This window comes from Gadus morhua, chromosome 10 (genome assembly GCF_902167405.1).
Source record: "Gadus morhua chromosome 10, gadMor3.0, whole genome shotgun sequence".
Lineage (NCBI taxonomy): Eukaryota > Metazoa > Chordata > Actinopteri > Gadiformes > Gadidae > Gadus > Gadus morhua.
The window spans coordinates 11,479,263-11,499,011 of NC_044057.1; the positions used below are offsets into that span (position 1 = coordinate 11,479,263).

At 54.4% G+C, this 19,749-nt stretch overlaps 1 protein-coding gene across 1 annotated transcript in view; it reads right to left on the minus strand.

Annotated features, from left to right (window-relative positions):
* The window catches only part of fat4 (FAT atypical cadherin 4), a 98,046-nt gene that overhangs the window by 11,863 nt on the left and 66,434 nt on the right, over positions 1–19,749 (minus strand). Inside the window, exons 7-9 of the mRNA XM_030367906.1 lie at positions 9,108–9,288; positions 6,528–6,778; positions 1,810–6,159 (exon numbers count right to left, since the gene is read on the minus strand). Coding sequence (XP_030223766.1) covers positions 1,810–6,159; positions 6,528–6,778; positions 9,108–9,288 — 4,782 coding nt within the window. The remainder of the gene's footprint in view (positions 1–1,809; positions 6,160–6,527; positions 6,779–9,107; positions 9,289–19,749) is intronic.

Consider the following 19,749-nt stretch of genomic DNA (forward strand, 5'->3'; position numbering starts at 1 on the left):
CAGGCATGACAGAGGGATCCCCGAGAGAGCCGCACGGTGGTTCCCCCGCACGGAACCCCGGAGAACCCAATCCTAATGGAGTCTTTCATCACCGTGACAAATAGCCCTCCGAAAAATACCAGACCCAACTCATTTGATCCCAGATTAAGTCTCTATGTTTATTTTGGAGGTGGGGGAGGGGGTAAAAATTTTTTAACATCTGTGGGAGAATTATGGACTTATTTGGTCGGGGTTGTATTTAGCTGAATATTGAATATTATTGAATCATATCAATGGGTTTTTAAGAATTGAAGATTTGGAGATTTTAACGTCTTCATTTTGAAGATGTCTGCTTTACTTTTATGATCATGCTATTACAAAATCTCAAGGGACTCAGGAAATGAGTTGGAAAATGACATGGTATTTCTGCAGTGCAGAAAGACACAGGGAAATACCAGTGAAATAATGTAAATGTTCATGCATCATGACACAAAATGTAGAAATGAATATTCTAGAGTGTGAGTGAGATCAACACTCTGTGGCCATGGACAATGAAAAAAAAACGCAAAACTCATTGAATTTAAGATTCTGAACCTAACAGAGGCCCGTCCTTTGACGGCCGCCCCTACACAGAGCTGAGCCGCTGAAGGAGTTCAGGCCTGACCAACAACAGAGAACCGCAGAAAGAGAGGAATTCAGTCGCCTGAATTGCGAGTTCAATGCCAGGACATGAAAACAACTGCAGGTCAACAGGGGTACGCATCATCAGAGCAATCTGTCTCGAGGAAGTCTGCAGTGATTCTTTGTATCATCATAATAGACCGGGGAAGGAAAAACAAAATCGGACTAATTAGAAAATGTCTTTCAGATGGAGGAGAGTTGCCGTCCACAAAGCAGGACTTGAATAACTTATTGTTTTAGGGACGTGCTTCACAAATCTTCCCTGCCTATTAAAAATCTCCCCAAACAGTGTAATCATCACACCAACTCATAAATCTCAAATTAATTAGAAGCCTCTGAACCATTTATGACTAATGTTAATCAACTATGACTATTCACTCCACGCCCAAAAACAATATCTCTGATTATAACGAAGCCTTGTTATTGTAATCAGATTAGCGGATTATTGTTTCTGTGTGTGGCCCCGACTGCAGAACAAGGAACACATGCAGACATTTGCAGGCGAACACTGGTCCGTAATCCCAGTGAACTGCGTGTGGAGTCTGGGACGATCTCGGCATCCTGCGTTTTTATTAAAGAAAACAAGGCCGGGTGATGGAGATCACGGAGTAAACCCCCTCTCCAGCGCCACCGGGACCGACTGTTTACTGGCAGCCCGGCCCCGACGCTACGGACACAACACCTCCTGGACTCCGGGAGCAAATATTTAGCTTGGAGCAGAAGTGGGAGATATTTGGGTGCTAGCAGCAGGGGATAGCACGTTTATGTTTCTCTGCATGTTTATGTTTCCGTGGGATGGGGAGGTCCGCGGGTACATTTGATATCAACTAGCCTGTATGTGTGTGTATACGTGTGTGTGTGTGTGTGTGTGTGTGTGTGTGTGTGTGTGTGTGTGTGTGTGTGTGTGTGTGTGTGTGTGTGTGTGTGATTGTAATTTCTAGCTGAATGCTGAGTTAAAGTGCTGTACGTGTTTGTGTGTCTTTAGCGTCAAGTTAAATGCTAAGTTAGCGTACGGGTCCTGTGTGCATCGATGTCATATAGCTGGATGCTTAGTTAGCGTACCGGTTCCTGTGTGCACCTATATCTCATAGCTGAATGCTATGAGATAACCTATGTCAGCTAGCCTGATGCTAAGCTAATGCACTGTACCTGCGAAGCCGGACTTGCAGAGGCAGTTGAAGCCGCCGGGGAAGTTCTGGCACAGCGCGCCGTTCTTGCAGGGGTTGGAGAGGCACTCGTTCACGTCCCTCTCGCACGCCATCCCGGTGAAGCCCTCGGGGCAGCTGCAGGAGAACCCGCCCACCAGGTTGTGGCACGTGCCCCCGTTGTGGCACGGCAACGGCTGGCACTCGTCGATGTCCGTCTCGCACAAGGCGCCGGCGTACCCTGGCCGGCAGGTGCAGGCGTGCGGCGGCAGGGGGTCGTTGGAGACCAGGATGACCGGGACGCTCTCCTCCGTCCTCATCCCCGGCCCGACGGCGAGGCGGCGCTTACAGATGCCTCCGTTCTGGCACGGGTTGCGCGTGCAGGGGTCGTGGTCGACGGTGTCGATCTGCACGCCACTCTGCCGGTGGAGGACGTCCTTGATGCTCTGGAAGAAGGTGGCCACGCCACTGGGGTTGACGTACTGGCCGTGGCCTCGCTTAATGGCCGCCATAAGAAAGGTCTGGTTGTTGAGCTCGAACGCCCCGTAGAGAAGCACCCCCGTGCCGAGGCCGGCCAGCTGGGAGTTGGAGATGCGCAGGAAGCTGAGGTAGTGGTCGGTGAGGAAGCTCCTCACGCCCTGGGAGTTCAGCCGGATGAGGATGCTGTTGTCCACAGTGGCGTTGTTGTAGCCCATGAAGAAGACGCGCGCTGTGTTGCTGACGGAACCGTGGACGCCGTCGCTGCTGCGGACGGTCAGCTCGAAGGTCCCGTCCGTGGAGCGCGCCTTGGAGTTCAGGTTACACGTTCCCGTGGGGATGCTGAACAGACCGGAGGTGGGGGGAATCAGCGAGCAGTGGAACCTGTCCTGTATGTCGGGGTCCTGCGGTTTCACCACCCCCATCGACCCTCCGGGGAAGATGTTCCCGAAGTAGTGCACAAAGATCTCCATTGACCGGGGCTCCGAGGGGTTGTCGTTCTGGTCGTTGATCCGGACGTGAACGGTCCCCGTGGAGGACATCTGAGGCACGCCGGAGTCCCTGATGACCACGGAGAGTTGGAAATCGCTGATCTGCTCTCGGTCGATCTCCCGACTGGTGGTCAACACCCCTTCTGAGCTGAGGCTGAAGTAGCTGTTTGGGGAGCCCGTGTTGTGGAGGCTGTAGGCAAACGGACCCTGGTTCGGCGATAGGTCCGGGTCTGAGGCCGTGAGGGTTGCGACTAGAGTCCCGGCTCTCTGGTTCTCCATGACCTCAGCGCTGACCGTCGTCAGGGTCGGTCCGTTGTCATTAATGTCCTCGAGGTTCACGATCAGAGTGGCGCTTCCAGTAGCGGACGGAGAACCAGTGTCCACAGCCAGGACAGTTAAATTGTACACAGGAGTTGTTTCTCTGTCTAGCTCAGCAGCCACAGACACTTGGCCGGTTTGAGGGTTGATCGTAAAAACATTTTTGTCAAACTCTGGAGGAATGGAGTATGAAAAGCGGCTCCAGCTGGGGACGGAATCCGAGTCCTTGGCGCTCACGAAGGTAACCAGGCTGCCGACGGCCAGCCCCTCGCTGATCTGCACGTCGTACAGATCCTGGGAAAAAACCGGCGGATCGTTGGCGTCGAGTATCGTGATGTTCACAAACACCTCGTCGATATCCGCCCCTTGGATGACCCCTCTGTTCTTCGCCAACACCTTAAGGGAGATCTTCTCCTCTTTCTCTCGATCCAGCGTCCCGGTGACGTAGATCTGGCCGGTGGTCTTGTTGATTCCAAAGCCCTTTCTCCTGCTCTTTCCGAATATGAAGTAGTAAACGATTCCATCCTCTCCTTGGTCCCTGTCGCTGGCGAACACCTCCCCGACCACGGTGCCCCGCGGGGCGGCCTCGGAGACCTCAAAGTAGTACTCCTTTGAGACGAAGCGGGGAACGTATTCGTTGGCTCCCTTCAGCTGGATGTTGACATCAGCGAAGCTGCACTTCTCCTCGTCGGGGACGTTGAAGGCCTTAACTGTCAGATGGTAGACCTGCTTCGCCTCGTAATCCAGGAACCCCTGAGTGGTGATGACGCCGGTGTTGGGGTCGATGACAAAGAGGTCGATGTCCGACGACTGGATCACGTAGGCCATGACGGCGTTCGCCCCGGAGTCCCGGTCCGTGGCGTTCATCTTTACCACAGTGGTGCCGCTGGGGACGTTCTCCTGGATGACGGGGAAATACTCGACCGGGTCGAAGACCGGGGGGTTGTCGTTCACATCCGTCACGTGGACGGTGACCGTGACGTAACTGGTCTTGGCGATCCAGCCGCCGTCGGTGGCCGACACCCTGAGCTCGTGGCGCTGCTTCTCCTCGAAGTCCAGCGCATGAGCCAAGGACAGCACGCCGGTCTTACTGTTCACCACAAACAGGCCCTGGTCGTTGCCCGAGGTGATGTTGTACGTGATGAGGCCGTTCATCTCCTTGTCCTTGTCCCTGGCGGACAGCGTTCTGATCGCCGTGCCGACGGCGAGGCTCTCCGGTATGGTGGCGGTGATCTGGCTCTGGGAGAACTCGGGGGTGTGGTGGTTTTCCTCGGTGATGGCCACGCGCATGGGCACTCGGGCCGACAGCGGGGGGTTCCCCTTGTCCTTCGCAGTGATGTCGATCAGAAAAACTTTATTCATATCAGAGGTCAGCGACGAGGCCACCGTGACCCAGCCACTCTGTTTGTCCAGTTTGAACTTGCTGGAGCTGTTCCCCCCGGTTATGGTGTACTCCACCTCAGAGTTCAGCCCAAAGTCCTTCTCATCATGAGCTACGACCCGGATGAGTTTAGTGCCAACCTTTACGCTCTTAGTGACCGGGGTGAAGTAGCTAGACGACTCGAACGTGGGCGGGTTGTCGTTGCTGTCCACGATGTTTACGATGACGGTGGTCTCGCTCACCAGGGGTTTGACCCCGCGGTCGGAGCCGGTGACGATGAAGCTGTGGCGGTTGATGTTCATGCTGCTAGGACCGGTCGTGTTCTGGTACTTGATCTGCTGTTTCACGAAGATCGCCCCAGTGCTGGAGTTAATCCTGAAGTACTCCGACTGGGATCTTATGAAGTAGAATATCTTGCCGTTGGAGTCTTGGTCGGGGTCCGAGGCCAACACCCTCGTGACGAGGGAGCCCACCTCGGTGAGCTCGGGGTAATCCAGGTAGTACGACGGCCGGCTGAACCTGGGCGCGTTGTCGTTGATGTCCGTGATGAAGATGGTGACGTCGGTGCTGACGGTCCAGCCCGAGTCGTGAGCGGCCACCTTGGCGATGTAGTGGTCCTGGTCCTCTCTGTTCAGCGGCCGGCTGATGGTGATGTCCCCGGTGCTGGGGTTGATTCTGAACGGGAGGCTGTTGTCCGTGATGGAGTAGCGGCTGACAGCGTTGGCGCCGGCGTCCTCGTCCGTGGTGGTCACCCGGGTGACGGTGTACCCCACCGGCGCATTCTCCGGCACTGTGGCGCTGAAGATCTTGGAGAACCGGGGCGCGTTGTCGTTGACGTCCAGGACGTTGACGAGCACCCTGACGGTGGTGACCTTGGGCGGGGAGCCACGGTCCGTGGCCTTCACCCTCAGGGCGTACTGCGCCACCTTCTCACGGTCCAGCGGCCGCGTGGTGCGGATCTCGCCCGTGGCACGGTTGATGCTGAAGCTGTTCTCCTTGTTGCCGTCGACGATGGCATACTCCAGCTGCCCGTTTGGGCCGCTGTCCTGGTCGACGGCGGAGACAAGGAGCACGCGCTGCGGCGCCAGGTTCTCCAGGATGTCGGCGTGGAAGGGCTCGCGGTCGAACAACGGGTGGTTGTCGTTGACGTCCAGCAGGGCGACCTCCACCTTGGCGTAGGAGGAGTACGGCGGGAAGCCCTGGTCGCGCGCCTCGATCCACAGCACATACTTTTGGATGTGCTCGTAGTCCAGCGGCCGGCGGATCAGCAGCTCGCCCGACAGCTGGTCCACATGGAAGGCGTCGTCCAGGTTACCGCTGGCGATGTAGAAGGAGAGCGGGCCACCTCGCGTGGACGAGCCGGTCACCGTGGTGACCACGGTGTTGGTGGGCTGGCTCTCGGGGAAGGTAAAGCTGCGCTCCGGCAGCGTGATGACGGGGAAGTCGCCGCCAGTGACGAAGCGCACGGTGACGGTGGTGGTGTCCGTGCGGGGGTTTGCGCCGCCGTCCTTGACGCGGACCGTCAGCGTGACCTCCGAGCTGCCGCTCAGCTTCTCGTTGGCCGTGATGGCGCCGCGGACGGGGTCGATGCGGAACTTGTCGGCGTTGCGTCCCATCAGGGCGTAGTGCAGCTGGGCGTTGGCGCCCGCGTCCTCGTCCGTCACTGTGACAGCGAACACCAGGGAGCCTGACCGGGAGAAACACAAGAAACATACGGTCAAATTTAGGTTAGCTACACGAATGCTGAGCGTTCACCGTCGTGCCCTTAAGCAATATCCAAATGTCTCAATACAGCAGAAGGGCAGGAAAGCTATAAGAATACTTCAGAAACCTTTCACATCACATTCTAATTTTTTTTAAATTACAGTATAAGTAATGTCCATATTGTAATATATAAATTCATTTCCAAATTAAAGCATTTCCTTTGCTTTTTTTATCAATCCAACTTTCTGAATGTGAATTTATATATATTTTTTAAGGACTTTCTACGCTTCTTCAAAATACACCGCACTGTAACACACTGAGAGTAAGCAGAGTGTCGCGGGTTCCACCCACCGGCGGAGGTGTAGGCGGGGATGTGGGTGACGTAGGGGTGGTGGTGGAAGCGCGGCGGGTTGTCGTTGACGTCGGACACCACCACGGACACGGTGGCGGAGCTGGACAGCCCCTGGGGCTCCCCCCCGTCCGTGGCCACCACCAGCAGCTGGTAGGTGGAGCGCGTCTCGCGGTCCAGCAGCGAGCTGCTGATGATCTGACCCGTGGACGGGTTGATGGAGAACTGACCGTCACCGCCGCTCAGGCTGTAGCTGTGGGGGGAGAGGATGGGGGAGATGAGGGGGGAGAGGAGGGGGGAGAGAAGGAGAGCGAGAGTAGGGTGGAGGGGGGGAGAGAGGGAGTCAGACACCGGATAATGGTAAAAGGTAAATGGACTGCTAATAAGGCGCCTTACAATAATGCCTCATTAATTTGTTCATTCACACACCGATGGCGGTGTCAGCCATGGAGGGCGATAGCCAGCTCGAGGGGAGCAGTCAGGGTGAGGTGTCTCACTCAGAGACACTTCGCCACCTCGGATCAAACAAGCGACCTTCCGGTTACCAGCTAATCCGCTCTACCTCCTGAGCCACATGCCGGGTAGGTGTGTTGGTAAGGAGTTTCAGTTTTGGTTTTGACAGAGAAGGATCAGTCTTCTGGCAAGTGGGATTGGACCGCTTGGTAATAGGTTATGTGTTTGATTTCCAATGTCCTCTGTATACTTCATTCTGTATACTTCAATCATTCTGTATTGCTTAAGGGTAGTTTGGTTACTCAATGTTCACATAGAGCTGATTTCAGGATATTATTGATGGCAGGCTTATCATGATGATCATTTCATTAAAATGTGATCATCAGGAACGAATCAATGTAACAATGTTTTGTCCTCACAGCTTAAGTAAAGATATTCAGAAGTGAAGTGAATGGAATATGTATTTCTGGGGTCTGCCTTTCACTTCCATCTGGCCTCATTTATACAGTTTTCTGGCGTGTCAATCGGACCTCAGATCTCAGAGCCTACTACTGTGTCAACAGCTTCGTTTTCCCGCACTAGCGTCCAACATCCTATGGAGGGCACTGTTTCAAGCTCAAAACAGACACCAGAGGGTCCAACAGAAAAGTAACTTAAACAGGAGAACCCCAAAGGACACAAGCAATGTACAGAGAAATCATTAAATCAGTCCAGTTATTCCCTTTTTATAATCGGTCCGTTTTAATTTCCTGAGGCCGTGGTTCCGCGTGGTTCCTCAGACAGAGTGGGCCGCTGTGAGCTCACCAGCGAGACATCCCAGAATATTTTACGACTGGAGGGCCATACTTTTTCACTTTCGTGCGGGGATCGGGTTTCTCCCTGCCTGGCTCTCTCTGGTATCTGGAGGAGGTGGAGGAGGAACCGGGGGCAGTGCTGGCTGCCCCGGGACGGGTACCACGTTCCCCAGCGTTCACAAAACCCCAGCCTTGCGTAAGAACCCTGCCTCTTGCCAGCGCGCAGAACCACGACAACAAACGACAGAACAATGCCTGCGTGCAACAAAGAAGGCATTTGGACGACAACAACAACGTCAACAACAACAACAACAGCGTCAGGGAGGAACCAAAGCAAAATTGGTTCTCAAACGCAGAGCAGACGCGGGTCGGGGGTTTAACGGGCTGTGAGAATGGGAACTCGTAAGCGAGGGTTAGTGGGGCTGGTCTTTGCTGGGGACGGGGCGGTCGGACCACACCGGACCCCCTGCTGGGGGCTCCTCACGCTGTCGCAGGCGGTTAAAGTCCTCATTACGGCCCCGGGACACATGGAGTCCCCCCCACCGAGACCCCAGTGGGGAGGGGGGAGGGGGGGCAGGGTCTGAGTCACCGCCCGGCCTGAGAGTGACCCGGCTCAGGGTCTCACACACACACACACACACACACACACACACACGTACACACACACACACACACACAGACACACACGGCGACCAGCACCCCCCTGGGGTGTGAAAAAGCTGTCGTACAGCTTGAGGATCACAGCCCAAAACAAAGACCTCGACCACTGTCAGGACCCAACACCTAGACCCCCCTGTACCCCCTACACACACACACACACACACACACACACACACACACACACACACACACACACACACACACACACACACTCACACCAGTTAACATCTCTCTATATATGAACTCGATGGCTTGACCTGCCAGTCTGCTAACGGATGAGGCAAAGGTTCAACTCAGTGCTAGCCTACATTTTCATCTTCAATATATAGTCTCGATTCCAACTCCTGTCTCCCTCCTGTCTCTCTCTTTCACTCTCCTGTCCCTCTTCTCCCTCCTGTCTCACTTCCACTCCTGTCTCTCTTTCCTTTCCTTACTCTCTTCCCTCTCTCTTCCTTATCATGTCTCTCCCCTGTCTCTCTTCCCTCCCCTGTCTCTCATCCCTCCCCTGTCTCTCTCCCCTCTCCTGTCTCTCTTCTGTTTCTCTCCCGTCTCCAGTCTCTCTCCTCTCTCTCTTCCCTCTCCTGTCTCTCTACTGTCTCTCGGAGCACACATGTCCGAGAGGTCACAGAGGTCCCAGAGGTCACGGAGGTCCTAGAGGTCACGGCGGTCCCCTACCTGATGACCCCGTTGAGGCCCACGTCGGCATCGGTGCTGCTGACCAGCAGGAGGTCACTGCCGGTGGGGGCGTCCTCGGGGATGGAGGTGTGGAAGGAGGAGCTGGAGAAGAGCGGGACGTTGTCGTTCTCGTCCTCCACCAGCACCGTCACCGTGGCCGTCCCACTGAGGGGAGGGGAGCCTGGGGGGGAGGAGGAAAGGAGGAGGGCTGTTAGAGGAGGAGGAGAGGAGGAGAACCGTTAGAGGAGAAGAGGAGGAGGAGGAGGAGGAGGAGGAGGAGGAGAACCGTTAGAGGAGGAGGAGGAGGAGGAGGAGGAGGAGGAGGAGAACCGTTAGAGGAGGAGGAGGAGGAGAACCGTTAGAGGAGGAGGAGGAGGAGGAGGAGGAGAACCGTTAGAGGAGGAGGAGGAGGAGGAGGAGGAGGAGAACCGTTAGAGGAGGAGGAGGAGGAGGAGGAGGAGGAGAACCGTTAGAGGAGGAGGAGGAGGAGGAGGAGGAGGAGAACCGTTAGAGGAGGAGGAGGAGGAGGAGGAGAACGAGGAGGAGGAGGAGGAGGAGGAGAACGAGGAGGAGGAGGAGGAGGAGGAGGAGGAGGAGGAGAACCGTTAGAGGAGGAGGAGCGGAGGAGGAGGAGGAGGAGGAGAACCGTTAGAGGAGGAGGAGGAGGAGGAGGAGGAGGAGGAGGAGAACCGTTAGAGGAGGAGGAGGAGGAGGAGGAGAACCGTTAGAGGAGGAGGAGGAGGAGGAAGAGGAGGAGGAGGAGGAGGAGGAGGAGAACCGTTAGAGGAGGAGGAGCGGAGGAGGAGGAGGAGGAGGAGAACCGTTAGAGGAGGAGGAGGAGGAGGAGGAGAACCGTTAGAGGAGGAGGAGGAGGAGAACCGTTAGAGGAGGAGGAGGAGGAGGAGGAGGAGGAGGAGGAGAACCGTTAGAGGAGGATGAGGAGGAGGAGGAGGAGGAGGAGGAGAACCGTTAGAGGAGGAGGAGGAGGAGGAGGAGGAGGAGGAGAACCGTTAGAGGAGGAGGAGGAGGAGGAGGAGGAGGAGGAGGAGGAGGAGGAGAACCGTTAGAGGAGGAGGAGGAGGAGGAGGAGGAGGAGGAGGAGGAGGAGGAGGAGGAGGAGGAGGAGAACCGTTAGAGGAGGAGGAGCGGAGGAGGGCCGTTAGAGGAGGAGGAGGAGAGGAGGAGGAGAGGAGGAGGGCCATTAGAGGAGGAGGAGGAGAGGAGGAGGGCCGTTAGAGGAGGAGGAGGAGAGGAGGAGGAGAGGAGGGCCATTAGAGAGCTGGGAGTTTTGGAGGAGTAGTAGTGGAGGTGAGAAGGTGGTGTGAAGGAGTTGTGTGGGAGGTGCAGAGATGTGTGTGATGCTTTTCCAGCTGTTGGAAGCAGAGCACCTCAACGTCTCCTCTGGTTCCCTCCACATACTTCATGGCAGAGCTTTACCTAAGACATTCTCATAAAAATGAAAGAAAATACTCTGCTCAGCGAGATGGATATTAAAAAAGGCTGTTATGATTGCCTATTTAGGACACATTGTGACACATCGTGACTGTCGGCGAGAGACACAGAGAAGTTTATTCATATTTCAGCGAAAATCTCCCCCACCGCAGAGTTCCTGCTGCACTTCATTCAGACAAGACCCTCTGGGTTCTGGCTTCGTGTTTCCACGCGGCCCCCCGTCAAATCAGAGCGACTCCCCCCTCCAGACCCACCTTCCGCGTTCGGACGACCTTCCCGGGTCGACCTTGCCCGCAGGTTTCATCTCCTGCCGCGGGTTCTATTCTCGGAGTTATCCGCTGGCATCAGAGTGCCGAAGAAATGCTATTGACAGCGGGAATCTAACCATTCTCCCCTCTCATCTCCCCTCCCTCCCACTCTCTCCCCTGCCGGAGTGACGAAACGTGGCCCCGCCGCCCCGGGGGAGCAGACTCAATCAATGCCAGATGAAAAGTGAACCGCACAAAAATGTGGAGAAGAAGAAGAAGTAGAAGAAAAGCTTGAGAAAAGCGCCCGGCGTTCCCGCCGCTCCGTAATCCTCCCCTACAAGGCAGGGCCCTCCATCTTATCCTAACATTAGTGCAGCCGCGCAGCAGGACGCCACAACACGGGCCGGGGGCTGCCCCCCGGACTCACTTCAGGACCGCCGTGCTTACAGTGAGGTCAGGAGAACAGTAATGAAACACGGCCTGTGGAGCGTGGACACGGCGGTACGCGGGCTGACGGCTGACACTGGCGGCGGTGCTGGAGTAGCCCTGTGGTGCTTTAGCAGCGGTGGTGTTGCGGTGGTGCTGTATAACGCTGTGTAGCGGTGTTGTAGCGGTGGTGTAGCGCTGTAGTGCTTTAGCAGTGACGTAGTAGCGGTGTAGCACTGTGTAGCACTTTAGCAGCAGTGGTGTAGCGCTGTAGGTCTTTAGCAACGCTGTAGCAGCGGTGTAGCGCTGTAGCGCTTTAGCAGCAGTGTGCGCTCAGCTGTGGAGGACGTCTAATGGCTGGCGCTGCGTTCCGCGGGGGCAGGGGATTACTACCCAGCATTGGAGGGTCGCCACTTATCATCTCTCTTGATGTGGAGCCATGCATAATCACAGCATAAAGGACCCACCGAACCCTCCCAGGACCGGGGGCCGGGGCGGGGGGGGGGGGGATTAGCAGGGGTGGGCGGTGGACACGTTAAGACGTTCATTAGTCACTTGAAATAAGCGGGAATATGCGTGGATAAATGAGGCAGGGTGTGAAAGTGTCAAACGCTTCAGAGTACAGTCATAACCGTTAGAGAGTGTTCAACTACAGACATTGAGCTGCTGAAGGGCTCTTGGGCATTTCTTCCAGGTACTTTTTTCATTATATAGGAAACACTGTATTAGCCTTGTTGTACACCTAGTGATTGTTAGTGCTTGGCACTTGGTTCTATGATCATCCTTATTGTACCGACAGAGGTATATTGTTGTTTCTATTTCTTCTGACAAATGTACCTATTGTAAGTCGCTTTGGATAAAAGTGTCTGCTAAACGCCTTAAATGTAAATGTAAATGTAATGCGTTTCTGGAACATCCCAACCGTTTCCGAAACACCCCGGCCCCCCATGGCCAAGCCTTCCAGACACTCCTCCATTTTAAAACCGATTTAAACGAATCATCTCTCGTACATCGCTGCCGCTCATGTCTCCAGGTGTTGGCAAGAGGAAGTGTGTGAGCTTGAAGAGCAACACCGTATGGATAAACAGCCCCCAGCTCAAAGCAGGGTACCAACCAACACAAACACAGAAGGGCGTAAACAAGATCCCTCCCAGGGAATCCACCGGCTGCAGGATCTCACTAATCAGTTCAGTGAGTCATCACCGCATCGTAGGTCCTGCCCTGTGCGGTGTTTACCGCCGCGTGTAGACACCGCTCCATCTAGACCCAGTTACCGTACACACTGACACAAGCTCAAATATTTACCGTCAGGCCGAATCTGTTATTGCGGCAAAGTGCTTGGAAATGTGTGCTTAAGTGTAAGAGGCTGAACGCTGTGATGAAAATACAATTGATAAATAGTCGAACCCGTGTGGGGGGACAGTCCGAGCGGCCGTGCATGAGTAGGTGTTTACGTTTGTGTTCGGTTTGAGGCCGCGTTATGGGATGCTGTTGTCACAGTAACGGGCCGGGACAGCCCCCCCAGGTCGGAGGCGTTAACTCTTAAAGGGCCATCACCTTGTCACTTCACACTTAATCCAGCCACACCTCACGCGTGTCCCCGCTCGCGTCCCATTGGACGAGGGAATCGTGGGGGGGGGGTTAGGCGTTTGAGTGAGTCACCGTGCGGCCGCGTTGTCACAGCAACAGATTAAAGGGCCTCACCCCTTGGCTGCCCTCGCCCGGCCGTGATCCTCTTAATGGGAGAGTCCCCGTGTCTGGTCGGCCGAGGCACACCCCCCCCCCCCCTTCTAGACAACCCCCCCCCCCACACCTCCCCCAGACACACCCTTCACACACACCTTAATCTCAGACTCAGACGTTGACCAGGACTGCTGCTAAGAGGCTCTGGGTGAAATCAACTCAAGTGGCTCGCTGTCGGTCAAGTGAAGCTGGCTGAACCGCGTGTTTGTGTTTGAATATCAGGCGACTAACTGCCGAATCTGACCTCCAGCTTCCCCTGTTTGTCGGAGGAACCAGTGCTCGCTGTTTCAATATCATTGTTCTACCACCAACACAGGAAGCGGGCCCTGCAACCTGTGTGTGTGCACGTGGGTGTCTGTGTTTGTGTGTGTGTGTGCGCGCATCTGTGTGTACGTGTGTGTGCGTGAATAGGAATGCATGCGTGTAAACACATACTGCCCTCCTTCCAGGCATTTTTCAACTTTTCGCCCCTGGATGTGATGTCACGTCCTGTTTTCCGCCCAAGTAGACATTCCCTGTCACCCTTTTTTCTGCTGTGCTGTTGTGCACTTATGTGACCTTTGACCTGTACAGCCGACCTCCTCCCTAACCCTTACCCTAACCCTATCACCAAATGCACCAGAAATGGTCTCACCCCACTCCCCTCACCCCCATCCCTAAATCCAACGCAAGTGCAACTGAAGGTCACCTCCCCCCCCCCCCCCCCCCCCTCTCTCAATACTCACAGCCAAAACTACCTTTAAAACGACCCCCCTCCTCTCTCCCCTCCCCCCCAGGTGCCGGGCCCCTGGGCGCTGACAGCCGTTGGTTTAAACCGGGCATGTCTCAGATGTTTGTGGGCGTATCGGTTTCCCTGGCATCATGCCTCTTCTTAGCCCCGGGTGGATTGCTGGTGTCACATGACCTCGGGCAGCTGCGCCGCCGGGACCCCCCCCCACCCAACCTCCGACCCCCCCCACCCCCCCACCCACCTCGCCCGGCGTGTAAATACCTCCGTTGTCTCCGGTTACCCCCCAGCGCCCGACCGATATAGCCGTCAGGAGCGCTGTCCCTGGCGGCGGCCGTGCAGATGTATGTAAATGGCAATTGTCTGCGCCGGGTTCCAGACGGCGTGCGACATTCCCCGGATCGAGTCGTCGCTCCGCAGTGAATAAAGACGTGCCCGGAGCGGCATGCCTGTCTGGCCCCGGGCCTGATCCCGGGATTGCTCATTAAGTGACCGAGGAGGAGAACCGGGGGCTTGGCACGAGGCCCGGGTGATGACTCAACCCCTGAGGAACGCTCCGGGGATCGGGCCGGCTGGGGTGGTCAGAGGGGTGGTGGGGTAGAGGGGAGGAAATGGAAGGGACGGTGTGGCGCGGTGGTGCAAGGGGTGGGTGCTGTGGAAGGGTGGTGATAGGGATGGGTGGAGTGGAGGAGTTGTGGTGTGGATGGTGCTAGGTTGGTGTTGCGGGTCCACTCAGAGGCGTGGTGTCCAGGAGCCGGTCTGGAGGGGTGGGCGGTGTAGGAAGAGGGTGTCTGAGGGCTGGAGGAAGTCCGCTCCACAGCTATTTCAGCTGCCTAACAGCTCATGCAATGCCTCTTGGGAAAGAGAGTACTCTTTCCACTGGCACATCACCTAGCCGGCTCGTTCTTAGACCCTCTGTCTGTCTATCTGTCTGTCTGTATGCGTTTGGCCGTGGGTGTAGGAGCGATCGCAGCGAACAAAGATGCATGGGCCCGCATGTTGTGATCACCTGGTTCTGCTTTCTCCTGCAGTAACGTGGGGATGCAGCGAGCGGTCCTAATGTGAACCGTCTCCAGGAGAGAGAGAGAGAGGTCACCACATGCTTTAGCGTAAACGGCTAAATAAATAAAAGACATCACTGAACGGCACCCAAAGCCAAATTCCTCCATTTCATATACTCTGGTGAACATTCAGAGGGGAAAATACTCTGGAGAGACAACTTAACTTCCAAAGGAGGGGAGGCAGCGTTTTATAATGTTTGGCATTCTTGGTAATGCTGTTACTGAAAGTCGACATGATGCAGCCCTGATTTTCAGCCGGCGAGTTGGCCAGGAAAGATAAGGCGAGAGAGGGATTACGTCACCCCCTTACCCCCCTATATGCACCTCTACCCCCCTAAGCACGGCCGGCGGCAGCCATTACCATAATCTCATTCCCGGAGGTCAACCTTCGGCCTCCGAGCAAAACAAACCAGCGTGACCCGACGCTGTTGGCGCTGAGCCTGCTCTCATGGCATAGGTATTCACCCAGTCTTGGAGTTATCAGCATCATGGTCTCAACGTCCATTAGAAACCCCTGTGTGTAGTACATGAGCCTGCTCTATGTTACATACTCTAGTTTGGACACCAGTAGCCTTGTGATTGACTGGCAGCGGGACGCGACGTGAGTGGATTCTAATCCCGGTTCATCTCAGAGTTTGTGAGTTTGTACATGAGGATGTTTCGGAGTCTGGAGGGGTTGGTTAAGAGACACTGGGTCATGGAGGTCAGAGGCTGGGGTGCATGGGTTTGGGTCTAAAGTTATGAGGGTTTGGAATTAGAGGATGGGGTGTGGGTGTATACGGTTGGGTATGTAGGTACGAGGTTGGGTCTGGGGGTATGTGGGGTTGGCCGGAGATGTACGAGGTAGGGTGGGGGTTTCCCTCAGATGCTTTCAAGCCCTGGAGAGAACTGTCGGGGGGGGTCCTTCGTGCAGACCTCTGTGGCGGTGTGGATAGGATAGCACACAGGCTAAGCCCTGGCTTAGTATTCCTGATCATTTAGACCCCGGGGTAGTGGAGCGTTCCCGTCCTCCGAGGGTCCCGATTCAGAGCCCTGGTATTCGGCTAAGTGTTCTGATCCTATGAGTTACATGACAATATCGCCAGGGGATTATAACCCGAAACCCTATGATGTCACCAGCCCTACTTTCACGCCCTGGGTCCTGATATCCTCACGGAGCTCGGACAGCACCAGAGCCACTGGGGCTCGCTTCTCAGCCGAAACGACAAGGGCGCCTTCATAGGGTCCGTCCAGAGACACAACCAGCGCAGCGCATTCCAATCGGGTTTGTAAAACAAACACTACATTTCGGTCAGCGAACACCAAAACACGGCCATCTGTTATGTATTTCAGGATAATCCATTAAAACCTAAAGTGGCCCTAATAAAGACACTGGGTTTTAGTCTGATGATGTGTTGTAATGTCCCCGGCCCTGTGGTGATGTTGGGAGGGTGAGCGGTGGGGGGTGTTTACAGTACGCGTTGCAGAACCACGAACCCGGGGGATCCCACAGGGAACCATGGCTCTGCAGGCCTGGCTGTTTGACTCACGGCCTAAAGTTACCAGCATCGTCCCCAGTGTGGGCAGCCTGTGTGCTCAGGCGCTATTGGGCAAGATGGCTGACCTTTTTTCGTCATTAAATTGACGCTTTGGATAAAAGTGACTTCTAAAGAGTAAACGGTAGCAACAATAGGAAGGTACCTTGTTCGATCCCCAACATCAGCAGAACACCCCTAGCAAGATGACCTCACCCCTACCTCCATGACCTCCCTTTGGGTAAAAGCGTCTGCCAAACAGTAAACAGTTACCCATAATACTACCCATTTCCCTGCGGCTGACCTCCAGCAGACCATCTGTCCCCCCGACTCTGCACCAGATCCACAGACAGTTTCCCCTCCAAGCCTTCAATAGCCACTGCCCAGGCCTGGGCTAGCGTCACCATATGGCGCCCGCTAAGAACCTTATTAGTGTACATTACGGGCGGACAAATCACATTAACCCCAACAAGGTGCCAGGGACATACTCCCTGCACAGTAGGGGTGCTGGGGTGGGGTGTAAATACACGTGCTAATTCTAATTAACATATCTGTTGCTGAACACCAGATGCTAGCAGGGTGTGAAGCTCTACTGAGGGGGTGCAGGAAGGGTGTCCAATCGACAGGGAGGACCACCAGCCCTCCGGCCCCCACTGGAGGAGGAGCCGAGGGCTGAGACCCAAAGATCCTAAGATTCTGAGTCTCTGCTGGCACAAGAGATAATCCCTTCCTCCAATATTATTGGCCGGTGTTTCGTAACGGGGGGCGACGGTCCGTCTCGGGGAACGCCGCCGCGGCAGGAGACAATATCGGAACGTACAAATAGTGTCGGGGTTCATTAAACTGGGATGTGTGGGACAGCTTGACTGGGAAGAGAGACCGATGAATGTGTGAAGTGCGGAGACAGGCCCTCTGAAGCCCGCAGCTTAAAGCTAAACAGTTAATTACGCTTTATGGACTTCGGCAAGGCTGTCCCGCGCGGGGCGACGTACATAAAACACTCTATTAATCGGAGGAGACAGGGGTGGCAGGACAGGAGGCCTGGGTTCGCCATCGGAGGCAAAATTGACATTTTTCCCTCTCTCGGACCGTGTTGCTTTGCAACAAAGCTGCTTTTAATGCGACCCCGTCCGCCGGCTGAAAGGCGTTGAAGGGGCCCGGGTTCGCGGCATCCGCGGCCCTCATGGCGGAGTTGGCCAAACACAACAGAGTAAACAGCGCTTTTCTCACACTTAACGACCGCGAGAGTGAACAGAATCAATCAGCCCAACACCCCCCCGGGCCTCTGCCCAGTCACAGGAAGAGAATTCTCCCCCCTATAATACAGCGATCTCGGAGGCCTTCTCTGCATCGTGGGCCTGAAACATTAAACAGCTCTCTGGGTATTTATGAGTTGTGTCTCAATGCTTTTGCATAATTTCTTCCCCATCTGCTGCGCATATAATTTGCTGCTTTGTAGAAATGTTTTCACAGACATGAGACAGAAAGTCATTTTCTTCTCCCCCTGCTCTGGTTTTTATTGCAGCTTTCATGCACGTTCATTTTGTTGTGGCGATAGTTTTGAATTATCGGTCAGGCTCGGTGTGGTTTGTCGAATGTTTAATTAATGTTTCCCATTGTACGCAGCAAATCATAAACAATACTACGATGAGAAAGAAAATACGTTCTCATAACACGGCTCTATAATGTTCATACTCGCGCCGCACGGTTCTGCTTTTATGCCGCAGTGGAGAACCGCAAACGCAAAACGTTGTGCTTATTCAGCTGCTCGTTCGTTCGGTCGCCCCGGAGAAGTCGCTCGGCCGAGCTGACGTTGACGAGCAGCTCCTTCTGATTAAACAGACTTTTCGGATTACCCCGATTTTGCGGGATGGCGATTTGTTTACTGGGGGAAAAAACAATGAGAATAATGGAGTTTAACAACACATGGAGCTCTGCTGAGGTTGCTGGTTCCACGCCGGCCAAGCGCGCCCTGCTGCACATTACGGCTGTTTACACAAACATTCACTCCAGCACTTGTTAAAAGAGTTTACCAGAAAGTGAAATAGAGGAAAAAGCTGGATTGGGGAAAAAAAACGAGCATGACCACATGCGTACCACGTTCACGGGTTTAATCGTCAATCTCACATTTTCTTTTTCTCGAAGTTCATCTGAGGAACCTGGTGTTTGATTTGGCAGGGCCCCGTGTTGCCACTAGACCGGGATCTGGCCGCTCGCTGGAGCCCCGGACCGGCGGGAAGATTTATGAAGCGAGGACTGAGACCTTTGTTTTTATTTCGTTTTTTACACTGCTTATCAGACGCCTTCAGCCGGTTTACTGGCTTTCTGTTCGCCCGGTCCCACAGAGATACACCCCTCATGTGTTCATGCCTTATGTACGCATAACATGTATTCACACCGTATGTATTCACAGCCCCTGTGGTCATGCTTCCTCTTTCTCCGCTCGGGGTGGGATTAGGGTTTCCTCTTAATTGCCTCGCGGACATAAAGACACATAGGATCTTGGTGCGATAACGCACATACGTGTTTGGCACATGTTGGCGTGTCTGGCAGATCCTCAATGAGTCAGGGCAAGACAGGCTAAAAATAAAAGAGAGAAGTCCGGAAACACAGCGGCATTTGAAGAAGTACAACACAAGAGCCGCTGAAAGCCCCGAGAGAAAGAAACAGCGAGAGAAAGAGGGGGAAGTTAGAAAGAACTCCTGTCTTTGAACGAGGGATGGCCATTAAAATTCTTTATCTGCTAAGCGGTCTTTTAGCGCTGTGCGTCTAGAGTGATGGGGAACAGCAGCCAAAAGGCTGTGTATAAACAGCGTGGTCCTATAGAGAGATACTCTCTATCTGTAGCCAGTAAGCCAGGGATTTACTGCTCCCGCAATTAAAGAAACGCCACCAAACGTCCTGCATGTCAATGTGCTATGTGCCCGCACACACGCACGTGCACACGCACACGCAAAGAATCACAGATAAATCTGCATCATACACACATTTACAGATTCAAACACACACACACACACACACACACACACACACACACACACACACACACACACACACACACACACACACACACACACACACACACACACACACACACACACACAGACACACACACACACACACACACGTAGCATATTAAAAAGAATACTCTTTTGGACCAACATGTGGATATTTTACAAGCACGCACACGCGCCTTTAAATCGTTATCATTCTATCACCATGCTCTAAGAACTATGATAATATCATTGGATGCTTTCCTGTAACGTACCCATAATTCTCCCCTTTTCGCTTCTCTAAATTCACCTTATAAAACCTCACAACGCCTCTCTCTGCCACCAAACACCCTGAGCACCGATATCTTCATCAGATAAAAAAAGTTGTAAAAACTTCTGAAAAAAAAGTTCTCAAAAAGTACTAAAAATAAGAACTCAAGACGAGCCGGAGATGAGAGCAGAGAGTTCGAGCCGAACC